The following is a 24486-nucleotide window of genomic DNA, read 5'->3' as shown; positions in this document are numbered from 1 at the left end:
TATTTTCTGAAGATTATCAACTTAAATATGTATCATTAAGACCAAACCTTCTTAGTGGAAGAAAAAGTTTCATTCGTGTAAAAAAAAAAAAATATTTTATCTGTTATTTGAAAATATTAGATATTTCAGCTACCTGTAACTGCTAAATATGGAATAAAATTTCTGTTGTCTTCAGAAAGTTTTCCTTTACTTGTGGGGAAGATTCTCAATGAAGTTACACAACAGTTTGTTTTACTTACTTTTCTTTTATACTAAAGACTTTGCTTATTATGCATATTCTTTTTCAGAATCAATCTTCTTTCTACAAGAATAAACAGTTATTTGGAAATCAAACTAACAGTGAGGATGTATAGGCTTTGACACTCTTTTTAATTTTACAGTCAAAGTTACAATAACTTGACATGTTAACATGTTTTATGTTTCTGCATTATTTTACATAAATTAGGAACAAACATTTCTTGCACCTTTCAGATTAGACTAAAACTCTTCCTGCTGTAAAATTTCTGTGACCTAATAAAAAATTTATTAAGTGAGGCTGCTATTCACTTAAAACTTTTGGGATGAATTTCTTTGGAACTATCCAATCTAAGCAGAAATATTCCTGAGGAACTGTATTTTCTTTGGAAATAACTAACACACTCTAGAAAAGCTAGAATCTTGTGAACTTGAAAAGAAAACAAAAACAATACAAAGAGTTGTTAAAATATATGTAAAAAATTTACCTATTTAAAAGCATAATCAATGACAAATAGCAAATATCTGACACATAAGCAAAGAGGAAATACAGTCATCTTATTCGTCACATCACAGTCTCAAGTAAACAAATTATCTAGGAGCACTTTTCTGTGACTAATCAAGATTTCTTTCCATAATTTTAACTTTGCAATTATGAAGTGATTGCTCTATTTAGATTCTGAAGCTAGGAGCTGGTCTTCCTTGAAGGCTGATGAGTTTAAAGTTCAGCATGCAGCTTAAAGTGATATATGATTTAAGTTTTATCACAAGGACCACAGTAAAAGCAGAAAACAAGTGATTGATCAAACTGCAGAAATTTCCAGACAGAACTCTAAAGTCTTGGAAACCATAAATCTGAAGTAATTTGTCATTTTAAAATTATGTTATATGTGATTGAGAAAAGATGGTGGGGGAGATTGAAATAGAGAGATTATAAATACACTTGGAGTGTTTCAAAAATATACCTAGAAATTAAAACAGACAGATTGAGCTGTTTAATATAGGTGCCTTCTTTTTTTTGCATCTATAGCATGTGACAGAATACAGTATGGGAGGAAGAAACATGGCAACACACTCTGTAAATGACATGTTTGAAAGAAAATAATTATGTCATTTTCAACAATGCCAAAAAATATTACAAAAAATTTTCTTACAGATTCAAACATTATCATAACTGCTAGAATTTATTTATTGTATTTTAATCAATATAGAGAGAATATTTAGAAATTCCTGTGTACATAAGACAATGTTTTGTTTCAGACTCCATTTGACTTTTTCCATTACTGAAAAAATAAATGAGGATGGCGTTAGAAGACACAGATTCCTTCAAAACTAGTTTCTCACCTGTAAAAAGACATTCTTTAGCCACTTTATTTATACATCAAGAAATTGTGTGCACTTGCACCCCGAGTATATAGAGACATCTGAGCACTCAAATAAAATCTATTTTACTTCACCAAGAAGTGTTAACAAATTAAAATATAGCGGTGAATATAACAGCTATTGTTACTAATCTGCCTACAATATTACTAACACTCATACTCAAAACCACTAATTATTCACAAATATGCTGGTAAAATTGAACAGAATTCTAATAGAATCTTCCTCCTTTCTTTCTGGTGGTGGTCTATGGTGCTTTTGATGTCTATTTAGATCCTAAGCCACTTTGGTTTTCCTTGGAAGGATAAAGATGGCACCATGGGTTAGTTATGGCAAAAAACCAGCAGGATTAATTATTTGTAAAAGAGTATGATGGTGATGATTTTCTTCTCCTCAGTCTTGGATCTACATGGAGTAATTTAATCACATATCTCCTATGTCCTTTTCTCTGGTTCCAAGGCAGTCGGTGTTTCTGTTCTCCATTCTTATACTCTGAGATGATTGCAAAAATATTGCCAGATTGACGTTACTGAAACTACATAGCATTGTAGATTTGCATGCAAGTAATATATAAATTCTGAATACATATTTGTCTCCAAATAATATATTTAATTGCACCATATTTACTACTACTGGAATTTTAGAATTTCTATATGCAATAATTTTTTCAGGATGAGCATCTGGTCTTTCTGACATAGAAAAGTTGAATAAATAAAAATACCTCTTAACCTTTTCCTACGTTCCCAGAAACATTTGTTGCCTTGCACTACATACATAATGTGTCCATTTCCTTTGGGTGTTAGGTGCCTGGCAAGCTTGTTAGACACATCAGGAAGAAAAAAGCAAATATATTCATTCATATGCAGTGTATTCATTTACAAATTCGTATCACTGTTCTGTGTTTGACAACATTCTGTAGCTAAACTTCATCATCAAAATCAAATACTCAAGTAGAATGATGCAATATAAAATTCGGGTTTTCAAGAGTTGAAACAGAAAAAAATATGTTTTCTTAAACCTCTGTAGACATTGTCTTTTAGTTTCCATGGTTTCCCATGGCTACCTGGTATCAGGTACTTATAGGATCTCTTAATGAGGTCAGAGAACACTTCCAAAATCAAAAAGAGAAAGAAGAAAAGGAACAGATAATCCCACCAAAAAAAGGAAAAAAAAAAGAAGAAGAAAAAAGAGAAGAGAAAGCACATCTGCCATATATATTTTTTTTCTGCCAAAGTGGGAGATTATAAAGGAATAATTGAAGAGCCTACCAAAAGATGTAAGCATGTCCTGCCTGGCCTCCATTTCTCCAGAAGCACATGGATCTCAGAGTGGTGAAATGTCATATCTACCAATGCTGTGCTGATGTTTCAAATGTCTCACAGTATCTAAAACATCAATACAGAGTCACCTGAATAGCTCCATTAGGTATTTTAAATTTGAAAAAAGTTGATAAAAATGGAATGAGATATGCAAATGCAATGTAAGATGGAAAATTGTTGTAGATAAAAAAACTTCATCTACTAGAGGAAATTTAAATTTTAAATGTGTTTAATATGCATATGATATCTGCTTAATGAGGAGACTGCTTATTTTGCATAATTTTTTCACCTGAAGTTTCACTTTTACAGGAGTACTGAGTTAGACATTTAGCTGTCTAACATTTAGTTGGACATTGAGACTGATCTGAATAAGTGGCAATCAGATCTATGCACATACATTGTCTTACAGGTATTTTGCTGCTTACCTGCCATCTGTCTCCTGCAGTTAGGATGTGCTTGTTATATTTCATTTTAAAAGGCAATGAAAACTCTTCGAGCTAAGACTTATGACAGTTTGTAGAGTTTAATATGCAAATAAGACTTAAGCTCTGAGGTCAATATAATTTTGTACCTAATGAATAATACTCAAGTATTAGGTTATTTCAATCTGAATTACATTACAGTTCTTTCTAAAAATCTGTAGTATTTTACTGAGTGATATTTGCATGTTGAATTTTTACTTACTAAAATGTTTGATTAATTTTGCATCCACTAAACCAAAGATATCACCTTTGAATTTCTTCATATCAATTTAAGTGTAGCAACCAAATTAAAGAAACAAGCTTATCCTTTTTGACTAAATACAACATAATGATGGCTATAAAAGGCCTACTGCTGAAAGCTAAATGATATCCAACAGCTCTTATAATGATCTGTTTTGCATCAGGAGCTGTAATGTTTACTATGCTAGTAACATATGTGTTAATTTTAAAAATCTACTACCCATCTAAACTATGCCTATGTGCCACTCATAAAATTCAACATTTTGGGATAACTGTGTATTTCTTTACTGCTGGGTATATGTTTATATGAGAATTCTTTTAAATCATTGAGTACATAAATAGATACCAGCTAAACTTACTGTGAGTTTTATTCTAATTATTGGTTTGGTTTTATATTAGGCTAGCTGATTTTAAGTATTGATGCTAGCCAATGAATTAATTATATTTATATGTTGATGACCAATCTATTAGAAAAAAATGCACTGATATTGATTTATTAAAACATTATGCATATGTCTGTTTGGGAAATAGCATTTTATTTCCTTTTTTATTAATAGAACAAAAATATAATCTCTTAATTAAATAAAAAAATGCATTTCTTAAATCATAAATATTATGTACATAATTCTCCATCTTTTCATATTAACATAAATTTTTTTGTCTTGTTTTAATGACATTATTCATAAAGATACCAATGGCAAAACAAAGAACAGCTTTCTAAATACACCCTCTAAGGACCTGCTACATATTAATATGTGAATATATACCTCTATAGGCGCCTTTGCTTCTTTTGTTCATGTTTTTCATTTTTATGGTTATGTGATGTGAGTGTTATTATAATTTGACTTTCATGTCTGTCATGACTGTAACATGGCAAAAGTTGGCTCTTGTATTGAGGAGGGGTTATTTTTGTTGGTTTGCTTTTGGGTTTTTTTTGTGGTTTTTTTTTGGGTTTTTTTTTTTTTTGTTTTGTTTTTTGTTTTTGTTTTTTTTATTTGGTTTGGTTTGGTTTGGTTTGGTTTGGTTTTGTTTGGTTTGGTTTGGTTTTCCAAAGATTGATTAAGAAAAAACATCAATATAATACCCATCAATTGGCAGTATCTGTTAAGGACACCAAGTACGTAGAGATCAAAGAAAAATATAAAACTTTTTATGATCCTCACAGCAAATAAACTTGATGGTGAATTACTGGTACACTATAGAACTCATCTAAAGGTATCTTAAAGCTAAAAATAAGTAAAACATTAAATAAATGCTAATATTGCAATTACAGCATTTTTTAGCAAATAATTTCCTGACCTTTTGAATTCTGGGCTTCTCATCACTCTGTATCCTTCCCTCAATGAGACTAGAAATGCTGATAATGGCAAGACATAACTTATCAGTTAATTTGTGATTTCAGAAAACTGAGACTGAATTTCAGAATAAGCAGCAGTAAATGTATTAAAACGTCAATAAATGCCATTTGTGTTTCTTCCTATATCAAGCAAAATCAAAAATATGTCATGTCTTCCAGAAAAATTATGAGTTTACATATTTCTTAAAGTGTGCTAAACACCAGCCTATGTAGCTGCACATAAATAACTGCATTAAAAAAACCAAACCAAAACAAAATACCAAACACAAAAACCCCTAGGAAACGAGAAAGCACCAGGAATTTGTTCTAACAATGAAAAGGTAAAATGTAAATCTCGAGCAGCCTGGATTAACTGCGTTTTAACCCAAATTGAACAGTAGATTGGACTATATAGCCTCTACAGGTCCCTTTTGACCTACATTTTTCTGTTGTTCTAAATTCAAACTAAAACATAAAATATGAGTTTATCTAAAACACATGAAAATAATTTTAATCTCAATCATTAATAAAGTATACCATCCCATCTGCTACACAATTCACCACACATGGCTAAGTGGGTTCCAAAGGTATGTCTAGATTTCACTGGTGTGTGTACACAGCTACATTTTTCAACTACTTCTTTACACAATTTTGACGGTTAAATGTTATAGGCTTTGTTGGTTGATATGAACCCTGATGAAGTTATTCTCCCAAAACTGAGGAAGATAAGAGTTTTCATATGTACATCAAATCAATATGTAGAAATGAGTATCAGCATATCTGAGTACACAAAAATTTTTCTTTCATTTGTGTCCCAAATGCAGTGGTTTTAAGAGAACAAAACAAAACTAAACATAAAAATGACAAAAACACAATGACCTGTAATTCCTTTCAAGAGTTTTTTTTGTATGGACTTATTGTTTTACAATGATGCTGCTCTTCAAGTTGAAATTAGAAATTTCTTCTCTGAGGCCAAAATGCACAATTTGAATAATAATAAATTCCCTCATTAAAGTGAATCATGGTCCCTTTCTTTCATCCTATTACTGTGGAAAAATTCAGCTACTACAAATTTTAGCAGAAACCTCTATAAGGCATATAGTGCAATACATTTTTAACATAAACCCAAAGAGTCTAAATTGTCTGGTGTATTGTGATTTCTTTGGTTGTTTTATTTTTTCAGCCACTGATAATCTGAATTGGTTTTAAGTCCAGTTTGTACATCTTACTATCATCTATACTAAGTATAGTGTCCATCAAATATAGCAAAATTTTCTCTTAATTCTTCATTTACTATATAAAATAATTTTTTCAAGTAATGCAGACTACGTCCTTTTAATACAGTTGTCCTTTCCATCATTAAATATTATTGGGAACAGCCATCTGTCACACACAGTTTTATTTTCCAAACAATTAACCATGAATTGTGCTTTTTTGTTTCTTAGGTTAACAGGATTTCATCTTCCTCCACCTGTGACAAGTACAAAATCTGTATTTTCACTGCGCTTGACAAGTGACTTTGCAGTTAGTGCTCATGGGTTTAAAGTTTACTATGAAGGTAAGACATTCTCAACAAAATAATCTGGTTTTTTTTTCCTCTGATCTCTATACATAAAAAACCCTAAACATCCCACAGAAATATATAAAAATGCACATACATAAGCTTATCCAAGTTACTATATTTGCTTTTCATGTAATCATTCACAGATGCATAGTCGTATCTCAAACCAAAATATTTTAAACTTTACAATATATAATACCATCACACAAATATTTTATGATCTCTAATAGAGGCAAGTTTTTTAATTCTGAAAAATTTAATTGTTATTGAACAATTATTATTGTTCTGGTCCTTCATGACACATGCTTGTTCAAATTAATGTCAAGACATTACTAGTTATTCTTGAATTTCACTGGATAGTGGCATCTGCAAATTTTATGGATGGAAGCCTTCTCATATGTTTGCACAGGAGAACTGCTGACTCAGATCTCTGAATTGACATAAATATATTTCTCTGTTGCAGTTTTCACAATTGTCTATAATTTTCACACTGACACTGAAGTTAATGAGCTGGAACATGTGTTCCTGAAGTCCAGAAGTTCATAGTTATTGTATATATATATTCCAGGAAGGATCTTGTTTATGATCAAGTTCAGTATAATAGTGTTTGAAGAGTTGGTTTATATCATGCATTCATTTTTCAAACCCATTTCTTGGTACCAGGGACTATGAACTCTAATGAGTTTTTATAAGATATAATCAGAAACGGTTGTTTTTCTCTTTTTGTTTTCTATAGTGTTTTGTATTTTGGGTTTTTTTGGGGGTTTATTTTCTCTTTTTTTTTATTTATTTTGTTTTTGGGGTTTTTTTTTTTTAATTTTTGGATTCCCCTTCCCTCCCTTTTTTTAAGGACACTTAGTGTTAAGACACTTGATTTTTCTATTTCCATGAAGTGTCTCTGTCAGCAAAGCCAGAGCTATAGTAAACTGCCTGGAGAAATCTGAGGCCATTGTTGTACCCTACTTGGTGCCATCTGCAAAATCAACTAATCTCTGAGAAAGTAAATAGCTGAGTAACACTTTGATTGCCAGGAAACTATCCAAAAATTGGTAATGCAATGAAGGGCTGCTGTAGAAATACAGTCCAGAATCACTGTGTAGGAAAATAATTTACCTTTAGGCATGATAAATTTGAATTCTGTTTCATGTAGAAATTCTCTCCTATATACCAAGATATGAAAAGAAAAACATAAAATAATTTTTAGGTCTTTATTGTTCCTTGAATTATTAGAGAAAATAGTTAAAATTATTACACACTATCTTTTTTTTTGGGGGGGAGGGCATGCACACAAAAGAGAAATTCAGGCTATATGTAAGTGGTTTTATCTAGATTACAGCTACTCTACAGTCTGTTAATTTTTCAAGCATTTGGTAACTCTGTTCAGCAGCAGCATAATTAAAACTCATATTAAAATGCACAATGAAATTCCTATGGATTTTTAATTATGCAAAATATATGCTTCTCATGCATGAATTAAATTCATTATATATGGTATCATCTTTCCTTATAAGCAATTTACCGATAATTTTGCACTGCTAACAGTAACACACAACAAACTATGTGTATAAGTCATGAAACAGAGAATAATTGAGGCTAAAATGTAAAATCAGCTATAGACTTCAGCTTGCACATATGACTGATCCCTCATCTAGCTCCTTTCTAGAAAATAACATGCTGATGAGTAGAACTTGAGCTCCTAGGTTAGTATGAAATGTGAGGAAATCTTACCTTCAACCACAGAAATCAGTATTTTAGAACAAAACATAAACTTGTTATCTTGATATTAATTTTTTTTTGAAACTGATATTTTATTTTGTAAAATCAGGAATTTTCAAAAATGTTACACTGGATACCAGAATTTTAGTTCAATGGAGTCTCCCTTACCACAGCCAGATCTACAGTTTTAAGATCTGAATCAAGGTAACTTCATTCAGTCAGAGAATTTTTCTTTCAATACGTTTTTTTTCTGACTTCATGTGAAGCTATCCTCTTTATACCCAGACAGCAAAGAAATGAAAACTCATTACATTACATTGCATTCATTTAATGCCTCTTTCCTTGATGTGAGAGAATAGATGTATTTAAATGATAATCACATCAGGGAAATTTCCATTTCTGTTCTTGCACTCTTTGTGAACATGTATAACCCTGCAATCAACATTTTAAGATCTGGTTCTGCCTAGTATCCAGTTTTCAAAAATTTTGATTGCCCAGTAGCTCATTTTTAGCTTCTTGATGAAACATTTGCATACTTAGTACCTTTAAATATCAGGTCTCATAATTTAAAGCTTCATTATGGATATGTAATTTGAAATTTATGATAGAAATGATTAGCAACCTGTCATTGCAATAAAGCAAAATGATGGAGGTGGCTTGAGAGGATAGGGTGAGAAGTAGTGACATATATTTGAACGGATTTGATCCAGTTGTAATTTGAAAAAGAAGGAACATACCTTTCATAATCAAAGATAATTTAAAACATTTTCTTTTGAGATGCTTTGAAATAGATTACATAGGTAGATGGTTGCATGGAATCAATTACTGTTCACTATTTGGAAAAAATAAAATAAAATAAACAAAGCCTCCAAACATCTATTTTAGTGACTTCTCATCCTCTTGAAAAATTTGCAGTTGAGCTGAAAGTTGACAAGAAATTCCAGAGTATCTGACAGAATCTGTGGGAAATATGAATCTATGGTGGGCTTTCTTTATAACATATAGGAATATATTCATTTTCTGATCTCATGAGAATAAAAATGTTTATGAAAAGATACAAAAAATATATTATTAATAGAAATACTGTTCTGAGCCACCATATGTAAGCCACTGCAATTGCATTCAGTCAAACCAAGTGCACTTTAGACCACAAAATATCAATTCTGGCCCGCTAAACATCAATATCATAAGCCTCAGTCTGCAGTCAGCGTCCCTCCATTCTTCTCTCCTTCTTTCTCTTCTTCTCACGTCCTTTTTCTTTCCTCTATATCAAGTGGCATATTTGAGATATCTTTGGTACCATTACACACAAATGTCTTCATGTGCAGCTTCTTTATTATTCAGAAAAGAACATATCTGATAAACATACCTCTCTGTATGCCACAATACACCTGAAGAAAAATGACTTCATGAGAGAAAACTGGAACAGATTACTCAAAAGTAATAGACTTCACTTACAGTGACAACAGAAAATGGTGAGGTGTATTAAAATTAAGGAGGGATTTTAAAAATAGCCTGGAGCTAATTTTATCACTATCTAGTACCACAGCATTGCTGGTTGGAGTGAGAAATGGGGAAGTTCTAAGCCCGCTGATAATGTGCCTTTTGTTTTTGGTGGTGGTGTTGTTGTTTTTTTTTTTTCTGAAGCTTTATGAGGAGGTTTTTAGTAGCTTTCAGGCTCTCTACAACATGTATTAATATCTGGCGAAGGAATGCTATACTTAATTCCTATTTGATAATTTAGGCTAAGTACAGTGTAGATGTGCCCTTTTATTTTATATCTTGTGGGATAATTTGGTTTTAGAATAGAAGAGGTCGATGGACTTTTCCATTTCCTGTTGTCCTAAGATACATAAGCAGCTTTATTCATGGAGAGTACGGAGGGGAAATACAGCTGCTGAGAAAGAAAGCAGTGTAGCAGCTTGGCTACACAGCAAAGGGATTCAGTGGACCTAGTCCTGCTTTGAACAGTGCTTCCTTCTGTTCTCACTGTATATTTTACAGCTTTTAAACAGGTAGCTGACATTGCTAAAATCATTGACTTCATTAAGAAACGGACTGCTAGAATTTATGGAAATCTTTATTCAAGTTAAATATGATAGACGTTTTTGTGTTATCCTATTGGCCATGGCAAAGAAAAAAAATTAATATATAGATTACCCTTATAGTGAAAACTCTGAATGCCCATGAGGTGAATTGCAAATATTTATAGAAGTGGTATGAAATATAACTTTATCTGGTTTGTACTACTGCACATAATTTTAAAGCCGTATTATAAAACTGAATTAGACACTGTATAAGTAATGAAATTGTATTAATATTTGTACCGGAGTGCTGCTGTGGAGTTCAGAAAATCTGCTGAAATGTTTTTGAGAGGGATCTGAGTGCAATGTTAAAAATTTCAAGAATGATCACAGCTTTATCAGTAATGGGAGGTGGGGAAGCAAAGAAAGGAGCAGATGGTGTTTATTAACAGAATAGGATTTCCATCTAGTGACTTCTGTGGACTTATCATGCATTTCTTTCAGAAATATTAAGAAAAACTGGTAGCTTATGTGCAGCATTATTGAAGCATGTAGATAAGAAATACTAGTAGGACTTAAATATGTCAGGATGTGAGTGCTAAAAATAATTTGGCAGTTGGTATAAAGTTAGAGAATGTGAAAAAATAGGAGAAACAATTTTTAGCTCTTCTGCATATCAGAATTCAGAAATGTGACTACACATAATCTAAATCTTGGATCCAGGTAAGGTTCATGAAGCCCTAGGTGTATAAAGCTAATAATACCACTGCTAGCTTAATATAAAATTTAAAGGAATATTAATGAATTATTGTTTGATTTTGGAGTGCTCTGTACAAGAAATCCACTGAAAAATTTTTTGCCAGGTTGGCATTGTAAAAGACACCAAATTTAAGCTGTAAGTTTGTCATGAAGCTGGTACCTGATGAATACTATAGGCTCTTTGTTGTTGATGTTGACATTTTGCCATAACTGCTGTGGGCGTGGCTGACTTCTGTCATTATGTTATTTCAACAGCCCCTTAATAAAAATTGAATTGAGGAGAGGAGAGGAGAGGAGAGGAGAGGAGAGGAGAGGAGAGGAGAGGAGAGGAGAGGAGAGGAGAGGAGAGGTTATTAAATTACATAAGTAGATACATTTAGATGAAACATACTAAATCTAACAAAGCAACGTTAAAAAATCATGCTGGAGTTTCTGTATTTTGTCTGAATGTATATGACAAATTGTCTAGGAAGTCTCAGAAAATTATCTAACAAATCCTTTTTGTACTGCAATACCAGTTTGGATGGGAAATATCCCACTAATTCCTTTTCATAGGCTTGTACCTACTACAGACTTTTATGTCATTCCTAATACCAGATGCACAGTAAAGCTGTAGCATAGAATTCCTTATGAAATCCATACCAGGTTGCCATGGCACTTCTACCTATTTTACCTACATGCTGTACTGATGCCATCATTCTTGTATAAATCCAGAGGAACTAGAGAGAAAAATAGCTCTTTGGACTTCATCTGGTTAATTTTTATAGCATTTTATACTACCACAGCCACTGATTTGGCTAAAGAATAACTTCTGGAGACAAAGTTAACTCTCAAAGACATCAAGCTTTAAGAAAACTTTCTTTGATCCCACTGATCCCTCTGCCTCACTTAGAAGTAAGACTTGCTAATTCTGATTTTTGAACTTCCAGCTACTGGCTTTTGTTCTGCTTTTATCTGCTAAATTATAGAGCCCTTATTATTAGCATCTGTGAGTTCTTATGGAGGTTCTTAAGTACTGCAATAAAATTTTAGGTGTCAGAGTATTCTTTCTCTTTAATATAGGCTTTTGAAGCATTAACATTAATTTTCCAAATAATGAATTATTTTCTGTCATTCTTCTGCATTTTCATAATTTTGTTACAGCTGTGTGAAAAAGAGTTCTGATAAGTGCACTTGTCTGGCTGAGGCCTGCATCTGATCACCATAACCTGTCCTATCTTCTTATTAAATCTTTTTTTAACTTTCAGAGCAATCTCTCTCTGTTGCGCGGGTTAAAAGGGCAGAGTGCCAGCTACTGGAGGCAGGCTGGGGATGTACCCTGGCCTGGTACCAGCTACTGGAGAGTCTGGGGTCTCCGTGCCAGCTGCTGGAGTGGGTGGGGATCTCAGCTGCCACTCACTGGGGCGGGAATGGTGTGTGTCCCAAAAATCAGCTCTCAGGAGGGAACTGCATGAGCGACGCAAGGGAGGGGCTCCATGCCAGCGCTTGGAGGAAGCCATGTGACAGGTGCTGAGGCAGTGTGATGACAACTGTCTTCAGCTTCTGCACACTGGGTGTGCATGGGTCACTCACCTGCACACTTCCATCTGGACTAACCAGCGGGAAGGAGGTTCTGGACCTAGGGTGAGGTATCAAGAGGATGGGGAGTCCATGCTGGACAAGTATGCCAGTACTGCATGTTTGCTAATAAGCATCAAGCTGGACCAGCCAGTGATGAGGGGACTCCTGGGGCCAGTAGGAGGGCCTGGAATCCAGGTGGGGTTGCCAGGCAGGCAGAGGGATCTGTGAATGTACATGTGCCCATGCAGTCAGGTAATTCTGTGTGTGTCTGCATGGATGGCCTTCTGTGTCTGCCAGACAAAGAGAGGGTTTGGCCACTGGTTCTCATGTTCAGGGGGTGCTGGCAAAGCAGTGTCTTGCCTGTGGCAGTCTGTAGCCCAATCTGTCAGTATTTCGTGTGTCTGTGTGTTTCTCTGGCATACTTGCTCAGCAGTGAAACTGGTTAAATCCACAAATGAGAAAGCAGCAAAAAAGTCCATTGGCTTGAGTCATGTCCCCAGGCCAGAAGCTGCCCCAGGTCTGGACTCCTGTGGCCAGGCAGGGAAATGACCAGATTTCAGAGCTGTGGGAAGCAGTGGCCATTGCTGCTGAAAGCAGTGGCCACTTATTACATCCTTTCAGATGTTTAAATGTTATTTGGGTTCACCAAGCATAGTTTGCCCTTGGTAAGTCTGTGCTAACTACTCCCAATAAAAGTCATTTTTTTAGGTGATGGAAAATGGATTACAAAAATATGCTCTTAAGGCTACTTCCAGAAATTGAGGGAAGGATTATTTGTTTATAGTGTCTGTAGTGATTCCCTCTTGCTTTCATTAGGACAAGTGTATCACTAATCTGTCTAATCATGAAGGACTACCGCTGATTGCTATAATTTTCCATGGATTATAGATAGCAGCTTTTCAGTTAGGGTGGGACAGCTCTTCTGGTATCCTTGGGTGAATCTGTGAATTGAATATATCCAACTTTTCAATGAAACCCAAAACCAATTACCTCTCTCCTTCCAACTGGACTGATACATGAACAGGTTACTCCTTATGAAGAATGATGCACATAAGGCATGGAGTTCTTTGCCTTTTTCCATACTGAATATTATTGCCTTTGCCACCTGGTGAATATGCAATTTTCCCCGTCCTTTTTTTTTGCCATTAGCATACTTGTTGAGTCCCTTTGTATAATCTGTGAAACTCCTCCCTAATATTAGTGTCCCCTTGGACTTTGACCTTGATTTTGCTCCTAAGTGCCATTTCTATACACCTTTCTTTCTGTTCAACCTTTCTTCCTTTTTTTTTTTTGTCTGTACTTTGCATTTTTATTCATTAAGAAGTTCCCTTGTTAGCCTCGTGAGTCATTTGCCAAAGTTCACTTCCCCTTAAAATAGTTGGGTTGTCATTTAGAAAAATCAGCCATCTCTCTGACTGCACATCTTCCCCATAATTGCTTCCCAGGAGATTCTCCCTAACAATTCCCCAAACAAATCCAAATATGATATCTTAAAGTCTAGTGTCCCAATTTTAGCACTTACTTCTCAGTCTTCCTTCTAAACCTGGGCTCAGTTTTTTTCAATCTGTGGTTAGGTCCCTTTCCCCTGAAGAGAGTGCTTTCAAAGGCCCTCCTTCTGAGTTAAACATGTCTACATATGATTATATTCTTATTTGTGTTGATCAGGCAGTTTCATTTCTTCCCAGTAGTTCTACTTTGCCTTCAGATGAGGTACTATGATTATGAAGCTCAAACCTGTGGAGACAACTGTTCAGCTAGGCATTGTTCTGCTGGATGCACTTGCAGCCAAAGCTTTTCTCCTAATCAGGGCTGAAAGGAATACCAACACCTTAAGGGATCACATGCATCCGCTCTTCTCCTCAGAATCCCATATCAACCTTAGATCAACTTAAAGTTTCCCTTGGCCATCTTTTTACCACTCAGATGAGTGAATAGCATCAAGTAGCAGTTGTGAGGCTGAAAAAAGAGCAATTGCTCTGTAAAATTATGTTCCTGAGCTCCAGACAAGTACACAGTCCAAGACTAGAGGTCTGTCTTGCAGGGAGGGGACTGTGCCATGCAGGAGAGAGTATCTGACCACTAGAACCTCTCAAAAGCTCATTATAGATGGCTGTGTCACTTTGTTATCAGTACTCAAAACGTACAGTTAAAGATTATTTCTGCTGCCAAATATTTGTCATCCTATTTTTGGGAGAATATGTAATAAATTCATCTAAATAGACTTGTAATTCTCTTCCCTGTCCTTTTGTTTGAAAAATAACATATAATTTTTAGTCATGCACACGTGCTTGATTATAGATCTAGTGTTTTATTCCACCATAATTAGCAGTTGGACTCTAGTGGTTGTTGAGTGCTAAATTTTCTTTGATAAATCCTAAAAAAAAAAAAAAAAAAAAAAAAAAAAAAAAAAAAAAAAAAAAAAAGTTTATTGATTAGAGAGCCACAGAACATGCATAATATTGTTCCAGACAAAATGAATGGAAATATATTTTTTTGTTTTAACTTTTGCAAAAAAAAAGTCATTCTCTCAAAGTTAAAAACCAATGAATGACATATAATTTCTTCTGCCTTGAGAAAAACTTAATTATTGGGGAAAAAAAGATGTCTGTCCCTTAGTCTGGTAAAAATCCACTTACTATTTCAATGTTCTGTTTAATTTATTTCTTTCAGAATAATGTTGTTAAATAAGCCATATTTGTCAACTTATGGTACTGCAATTTATCATTTTGATACATTCCTCATATTGAAGCCTAACTAAGACAGTGATTAATTTGAAATCTTAATTATATGTCAGCCTTACTTTAGCAGCTTTTTTCTTATATTTTCAATGTCATTTTTCATTTAAAGAATAATTGAATATATACTGCAAGTCTTGAAAGAAATTTCCCAAGAGATTCCAAGGTTTCCTTGGTGAACTTACATTCTTCAGCTACTGGACTGTTAAGATAAGTACAGTACCTGACAAAAGCAGATCTTAAGGCAATCTAATTTAAGATTCACATTTTGATCCCATGTCTAGACAAGCAGTGATAACTATAATCCAATACAGCTGAAACAGTGTTGTGCAGGAACCAGTATACACTGCTCATTAAAGTACCTAATTAAATGCAGTTCCATGTTAATAAGCAGGTTCTTCCTTCAAGTTTTAAGTTACAGCTCAATGAAATTTTGAAATAGTAATTCACAATAGCAGATTTTGAAATATCCATAGAATTCATAAAAATGAAATTGCTGCTAAGTACCACTTACAAACCTAGAACTGAATCCTTCAATCTGCATTTGGATTTTGATAGCATTTTGGCTTTGATTTGTGATAGCTTTGACAGAACTTCTGTAGCAATAATATCAAAATACAGAGATCTGCAAGAACAGGTTCAGTAAGCCAGCATGCAATCTTAGAAACTCTTTAAAACGTCGGAGCACTGCAGATGGAGAAATTTATTTATGAAGAGAATATAATACAGAATAATACAGAACTGTAACCTAAAAGACTAATTTTGTCATCCTAGCAGATTTTCAAATTTGCAAGTTTTTCACATGAGTTAAATTTATATTTCATATTTGGACACTTAGATCTATAAAAGATAGTCATACTGTAGAGCACAAATTATATGAGATGCAAAATACTTGAAAACAGGTGAAATTTAAGCATCCAGTTATGTCAGTCACTAACATCATCCTGAACAATACCAGTATAATAATTTAGTAGTGATTATGACAACAGTTTTATTTTAACATTAAAAGAAAAGCAATTGCTTACTCAGCACTGGAATTCTCTGCCTATTAAAATAAAATGAAATTTGTTAGAAGAGTATTTTGAAAGATATTTACTTCTTTGATCAGCTCTTAGCAGAGAATTTCTCAACAGCCTATGAGGCCATCCAGGAAAAACTCAGTGCAAATGTAGAGAGCTTTGAGATGGATGGATAATAATACTGTGAACTAGATGGTCAGTCAACTGCCTTATAATTTGGAAAAAAAAAATGTTTAAATGATTGAAAGTAATTTATAATTCAATTATATTAATATATATTTATTAAATAATTAAATACAAGTAAATAATAATCTTCTCTCTGGAGGAGCCTTTCTTCTTTGAGCCCCTGAACACCATAAAGAAAAAGTCATTCCTTTGCCAGGTGACAATAGGCCACTAATGTTTCATGGACCACCAGTGGTATGTTACAGCTAAAAATTATTTAGCTAAAATAAATACTATAGATGTATTTGGAAAGATCACAACATTTCCAATTAAAAAAAAAAAAAATTAAAAGCTAACCTATTTCTCTTAAACAGATGTTTATTCTAAGAAAAATTTGTAATAAATTCTTGATTTTGGATAAATTGATGAATTTGTGATTAATTCTTGATAGATATTTATTTAAAATCCTAAAAGATTACATACTAAGAAAACATTAGTTCATTACATGTAGAATGTAACATGTAAAAAGAATTTTCTGAAAATAGCACCAATGGAATAATTAAAAGAAGACCCATTAAATTATCAGCTGAAGTTTTGGTGCAGAATTCTTATGCCTTCTTTTCTTTTGTTTTTAATTTTACATTCTACAGTTTCCCTGCTATAATATAGCATCTGAAGTGTGTGTTGAGAAAATGAAGAAACCTGACATCCTGACATTCAAAATAATCCTTCTGCTTTCATATGTAAAGAATTAGAAGACTAGTAGACATCCTTATGTATTTATTGCATGTTTAAAGAATAAATAAAAATATTAGTATCACAAAAGATTTTTTAAAAATTTAGTTTAGTATTAATGTTGTTTTACCCTTACTCTTCTGTCAGTGTGCTGCTAAGTAATGTGTTCTTAGCTATTTTAGGACCAGATATTGTTGTCACTTAAAGCATTAAATTCCCAGTCTCTCTTAAAGATATAATCAACACTGATGCACTTAGTGCCAGTTGTAGAGCTGATTTTGTGATGAAATATGCATCCTATGGGAAATTATTTGAAATCACAAGGTAAGAAAATGCTCCTAAATGATGGCTTCTCAACATGAAGTCCAGGTCTGAACTGATGATGTAGAAATAAAAGTCTGTGCTAAATGTTTATTCTTCTCAGCACCCTGTCACTCCCGATTACTAGTTAATAGTAAGTAGACAGATGACAAGAATAAGATGTTTATAGGCAAATATTATTGTTAAATAAAAACGTACTGTGTCATCTTTAATTACAGTGTAGCATTGCTCAGTTCTGTACTTGTCACAGGAGCTCATACTGCAAGAAATAACAATGTGTTATTCTGGGCATGAGGCATCTTAATTTGGAAAAACTTTCTTCTTCCACCCACAATTCTGCTACTGTCACACCTAAAATATATTCCAGCTTCACATATTATTGAGAAACCATGAAATACAAATTCCTCCTCTAGTTCGATCCCCAGGCATTGGCAGGGACACCTTCTTCTAGACTAGGTTCATCAGAGCTCCATCCAGCCTGACCTTAAACACTTCTGGGGATGTGACATTCACACCTTCTCTGGTCAGCCTCAGTGACTCACCACCCTCACAGTAAAGAATTTTTTACAGAATCACAAACTACTCTGGGTTGGAAAGGACTCACAAGGACTATTGAGTCCAACTCTTAAGCAAATGGCCCATACTAGGATCAAGCCTGTGACCTTGGCATTATTAGCACTATGCTCTTTTTCATAAAATCTAATCTAAACTCACAGTTTGAGTCACTTCTTCTTTATCATTTAAATACATTTATTTATTTGCTATTCATAGGATAACTCCTAAGTGCAGCATAAAATAACATTTAATAAAACCAGGGAAAATTGCTCAAAACCAAGGAGTTAGTTGGAAAAGAAATGAAAAGAAGAAATTCTTCAAAGATGAAAGTGCAAAAGGAGACAGAGCCAAAGCATTGACAAAACATTTAGTTCTAATTGCAAAGTGAAAGGAAGACTCTTACAGCATGCATTACTTACATTATTGTTGGTGGGCAACATATTTCAGTTTTGACCAACAGACCAAGACAAATTAGCACAGTACTAGAGAAGTTTTCAGGGAGGTTACTTGGTGAGATTAAGCCAGAACTACAGAGCAGGAAAAGGAATTGAAAAAGCAGTGAAGAGAAAAATATTTTAATTTGATTATTTAATGTCCCTATTACTTTTGAGATCCTACAGACTTCATCTCTTTCCTGTTGTCATGTTCCATTCTCCCTCTCTGCTCAGCACTCACCAGGCTATGTAGGGAGCAATCTCAGGGAAATCATATGGATGAAAACAAATTTTGTTACGTCTGTGTTATTCCCTCTTCCTTTTCTCTAGTCCAGCCTGCTGTATGGCTCAAAACCACCGGCAGGAACCCAAGCAACCAAAGTCATAAATGAGATACACACAGCTGATGCTGTGAGAAAACACAACTCTATTGGCAACAGCACTTTTACTTTAATTTCAAACATTTATCAAATTGTATCTTGATGCATCATGTGTAATGCAGAGTGACAATAGGAGGTTGTAACAGTCTTATGGCTGTAAATTGACTCACTAATTATCTGCATTTCAGTGCTTAAAACCTGCTGACAGATTTACTCACAAAATAATGATGCCTGGTGCTTAGAAGAAAATGCATTTTCAGTATTTTGGATTCTCAAGATTGTTGTGAGTTGAAAAGACTCCAAGAAGCAAGTTTGTCATGTTTGGTTTTGGGTTCTTCATGACAGGATTACACAGAGTGTCTGTTATATTCACTTTAATCCAGTTTAATCACTATGCAGACTTGAAATGATAGATTAAAAATGAAAAAAATAAAGTCCCAAAGATTAAATTTTTATTACAGATTTAAAATAGTTATAAAAGAGAAACTTAAGAATTTGAAATCTTAACACTTATTTTCCTTCTGCTTCAATCTCCCTTGAAATTGAGATTTCTTTTTTCCAAACTCTCATCTGGAACCCCTTTGGTTTTAAATTTGGCTTTTCCATGCAAGATATTTGAGAATATACTTTCATTATTCACATCTATGGGATGGAATTATTTTGTTTTCTTTAGCCTCTATATTTTAGAACTTAAATCAAGTTTGTTTGTTTATTTGATAGAATGTTCTGAACTGTCCATGAAATTCATGACATGCATCAGTCTTCATTGCAAGTATTACTTATAGCAAAAATGCAAAAGAGGGAAAAAAGGATACTGCCTTGTTTTTTCGGCATTGGTTTCCTTCCTTGGGAGGTTTTTTTAACTTTCATTTTAATGTCATTGTTTCTATAGCTCTCTCCTTTAATCCCAGCAGGTAGCATTTAATCTTGTAGGTGGCATTTTTAAAGATTGCTACATCAGTTTATAACTCCTATCATGTTTGAGGGATTAGGTGGTCAGGATTCACTACACAAGTCTTCCAATACACATTACAGTGCTTATGTCAATATCCTGTACCATCATTGCAGACATTTTGTACTGTAGAGGGTAGAGGTTCCAGAGCACTATTCTATTTTTTGTTCTTACTACTGGCTATAAAGTAAGCATAAATCAACAGGACTTGTCAGTGTATAGGTAAGTCATACCTGGCAAACCATTTTTTCTCTTCATTGCCATGATCACACATATTTGAGTATTAAATTTTTTCACCCCATTCCTGAGAAATGTTAAACAGTTTTACACTATTTTCACATAGGTGATATGGTGAAAAACATAAGTACTTGTGACATTTTTGCTGTTCCTGACTTGGGGTCACAGATGACCATTGCAGTGACTCGTAGGGCAGCTGGGACTTTCAACTCGTAGGAGTGCTGAAAGGCAGCAGTATTTCAATTAAATTCATCCTATCCTCATCAGAGCACTAAAGTCAGAAATACAACCATACCCTCAACCAACCTGTCTGATCATTTCATCTGTTATTTGCTGGTAGGTTTTTCCTGTGATTTTTGTCTGTATGCAACAAAGGCAAGAGTAGTTTTCAGTCTCTTTCTGAATTTGTCTGCTTCTTTGAAAGTCTGAAGCTAGGAAACTCATTCACAGAATTTACTTGGATTTGCTCTCTATTTAATGTTATGGTCTACAGATCTGGCCTAAATATGTGCATCTCCATTCCTGATCAAAATTAGAACTTCATTACAGTTTGTCAGGTATGTTGACTTTTTTGTCTTTGAGAATAACTCAATTTCATTTCATTGACCACAGAAACTGCACAGAATTCTAAGGATAGTTGTCAACTGATTTTGCTTTAGGAACAAGAACAAGGAACTAATTAGTCGTAACAGGGCATCAACTCAAAGTCATCTGTTTTTTATTCTGCAGCAACAATTTGTTTGGTATACAAAACAAACATATGTATCCTTATACATCCACGTGTTAAAGCTGTAGATTTGTTAAAAGGCAATACCATTAGAGTTTTGAAACAAATGAAAGTCTTTATTTCAAAGCTTTCACTACAGACCCTTCTCTTTCCAGTAAATATTGTAAGATAAATCTAGTGTTGATTTTCATATTACAGAAAAGGTCAGCTTCAGGATAAAAAAAACCTCCAAACAATAACTTTTCTGTGATTCAGACTCCTTTGAATATTTTTCTTTCTTTAGACCCTCATAGATATGTTATACTCTTTTTAATAAGAAAATTAATATATCAGGAGCTCCTGTTCATATTATTCATTTAGGCCTAAAATTATCTTTTCTGTTACTGCGTTGTTTTGGGAAAACATTAATAGAAAATTCTTTTCTTGTAACAGGATAAACATAGCTTTGACTATTTGTTACATGATTCAACAGTGCACCCAGGAAGCCATGGAAGTTAATAGCATACTGGGCTGCATCAATTCAAGTGCAGTCAGTAAACCAGGGAGAGCAAATTTTTCCACAGCTTTTAAATCTGGAATATGGCATTCATTGTTGGATCCTCAGTGCAAGAAAGATGCTGATAGATTGCAGCAAGTTCAGGGAAGGGTCACCATGGAGCACTCACCCTTCAAGGAGAAGTGAAGGGAGATGTGCTTCTTCAGCCTGGAGAAGAGTTTCTGGGGACAGGGAGGTGTCACAGCATTCTTTGAATACTTGTATGGAGCTTAGAGAGAAGGGTCTTCATCAAAGTGGATGGAAAGACAGACATACCAAAATTGTCTAGTGTGATTGTGGAATCTCCCCCTCGAGATCTAGTCTTCTAGTTGACCCTGATTTGAGCAGGAGGTTGGACTAGAGCTCTCCTGAACTTTCTCCAATCTGAATTATTTTGAGTCTATACTAAGTAACCCATAGAAAGTAACCAAGAGTAATAATTTTAACTTCATTTTTTAATATGAACATCGAATATACATTCCTGAAGGATTTATTTCCCTGCAAATACAGACAGATTTTGAAGTTGAAGCTTGGCATAGATCCAATTAAATGTAATTTTATTGTCAGAGAAAAGCAAAGACTTGACAAAGAATATGAAATTGAGGGTCACTGCATCAGTTTCACACAGACTGTGCTCTCTTCAATGGGACACAGTCCCACAGGGGCTCAACACGGGTAGCAGAGCCAGGGGCTGGGTGAGGGCCACGCTGGAGATAAAGTACCAACAAGGAGCTATAAGTCCTTACAGAGCTAAGCCCACTACATCACAGGGCCAAGGCATCTGTGCAGCAGACATTTGGAGACTGGCTGGAGGGCATTGATGGATCCAGACTGGGATGAAGTGGGACTCCTTAGCCTATGGAAATGCACATCCCAGTAGATGCTGATCAAGTTCTCTCACTGCCTTCACTGCCTTGGCATTTAATCTGCCTCAGGTTATTGAAGGTATTTTTACTTTGTCTATATATATTTTCCTTTTTTTGAACTGTGATAGCTGCAAGTGTGCAGATCCTGCAGTTTTACTACATAATTTGAAATATGTAAATAAGCAGACATGCTCTGTTAATCTTTACTACAATATTAATTCCTTATATTTCTGAATTGACAATTCAGAAATACCATAATGTAAAATTCCACAGGACAATAACTTTAACATTTGTAAGCAGATGACTTCTACCTTCAAAATAGCTCAGAAGGCATGATGAAAGTGTTTACAACTCTAAATTTAGTTTATCTCAGAGAATTATTTTTGGACTTAAAACCATCCTCTGAAAAGGATTTTTTTTTTCTATTGATTTTCTGGAAAATATTGTCTCTTAATTTTGAGAACCAAAATAGGAACCTAACACCATGAGGATCTTGATAGTAAGATCCTCAGAGGAATCTGGTCTGGATGGATGGGCTGAACCAGTTATATGAGGCTCCACACTGGGGACCTGCCCTTGGCTTAAAACAATTCCCTGCCCCACTAGAGGTTTGGGTCAGAATGTCCAGAAAATTACTGGGTGGAAAAGGACTTGGGGGTGTTGGTGGGTTGGTCTACAGCCAGCTGAACATGAGTCAGCATGTGCCCAGGTGGCCCAAAAGTGCAGTGACATCCTGGCTTGTGTCAGGAGTGTTGTGGACAGCAGGACCAGGGCAGTGAATGTCTGATACTGAGCACAAACAAAACTAATAATTGATATTGATAGTGAATTTCCTTTCTTTTCAAAATATAATTGTACCACTTTGTTATCTGGTGAGATTAATTTAAGTGAATTATATTTTGGATATTTTAATAGTGTCATCAATTTACATGTTATATTTGAAAATTGTGCAAAACACATTTCCTAACCTTGAAAGGATTGCAAGGTGAATGTGTCAAGGGCCATACAATGGACAAGACAAAGGGTTGAGAGAGTATATTTCTATTGTAAGTTTATAAACTTAGATTAAATGTCTAAATTACACTGCCAATACAAAATACATTTGGAATGTTCATTACTCCTGGACCAGCATTAGAGAGTAAATTAATTAAATTCCATTAATTAAAGCTGCATAAACTCAATGCAGCAAATTATTTGCACACTTTTTGGCTAATTTTTCTGGCCAACAAGCAGCTTGGAAAAAATTTAACTGTGGTTAAGTGGTTATCACTATCAATAAGGACTTGTGCCTTTTTCTGTTTAAACACTATTATTGCTACCCTGTGGCACATTAGTACTTTAAAATAGATGGCTCATTCTTTTAGCTTTTCTAGAAGTGTTCATCTACTTCAACAAACCATTGAGAGCTTATTAGCAGAACTTATTTGTCTGTGACTTGTTTTGTAAACTGCAGTAATTTAAAAAGTAAAAAAAAAAAAAGCAATAGTAGTATGTATTAACAATAGTCCTAAAATTAAAGATATTTTAACATTAACTTTTTTCTTTTCTCTTCTTTTTTGTTTGTTTGTTTGTTTGTTTCCTTTAGTAAGAGTCAGCTATTCTGTCATTTACTAGGAGCTGTCATCATTGACTTTTTCCAAGGGAAAAAAAAAATCTCTGTAACTCATAGTACTATCATTAGAAATGGCACTGTAATATTAGACAGACCTAATTTGCAAGAGTATGGTTTCACAGCCAAACCAGAAAAGTAAAGAGGTTGTCAGAGAGATTGCAATATGACAAAAGGAAACAATCAATATCTGGCCTTATCAAAGAGCCTCAGCTAAGGAGACAATGAATTGTCATTGATCTGAGACTTCACGGAAAAACTGAACAGTTCAAGAAAGATAATTGGATTATCATGAACCTGAAAGTGTGTTGAAAAGATAAAGGAATGGAAGAAGTCTACAGATTGTAGGATAAAAAAATTCTTCAGTTGATTGGTTGAAATTTTAAAACAGAAAAGAGAAATTTAAATCTTAGATGAGTAATTAATTTTTCTAATAGGGCTCAATCTTACAGTAACATATGAAAGAGTCAAAATAATTTCTTATACGGAAGACCCAGATGAAGTAGATTAATAGCTTTGCAATCTGAAAAAGATACCTGTCAGCATGCTGGGAATTCCTTGCATAGATTAGAAAACCCCTTCTTAAAGAAAATTTCTAAATTTAA

At 34.1% G+C, this 24486-nt stretch overlaps 1 protein-coding gene across 4 annotated transcripts in view; it reads left to right on the top strand.

Moving 5' to 3' along the window:
- The window catches only part of CSMD3 (CUB and Sushi multiple domains 3), a 589442-nt gene that overhangs the window by 99023 nt on the left and 465933 nt on the right, over positions 1-24486 (top strand). For all 4 annotated transcript variants that reach the window (XM_064395032.1, XM_064395025.1, XM_064395049.1 and 1 more), the window contains exon 3: positions 6437-6549. In XM_064395032.1, coding sequence (XP_064251102.1) covers positions 6437-6549 — 113 coding nt within the window. The remainder of the gene's footprint in view (positions 1-6436; positions 6550-24486) is intronic.

The sequence above is a fragment of the Passer domesticus genome, chromosome 1 (genome assembly GCF_036417665.1).
Source record: "Passer domesticus isolate bPasDom1 chromosome 1, bPasDom1.hap1, whole genome shotgun sequence".
Lineage (NCBI taxonomy): Eukaryota > Metazoa > Chordata > Aves > Passeriformes > Passeridae > Passer > Passer domesticus.
The sequence above is the reverse complement of the archived record's forward strand: the minus strand, read 5'-3'. Positions and strand labels throughout refer to the sequence as shown.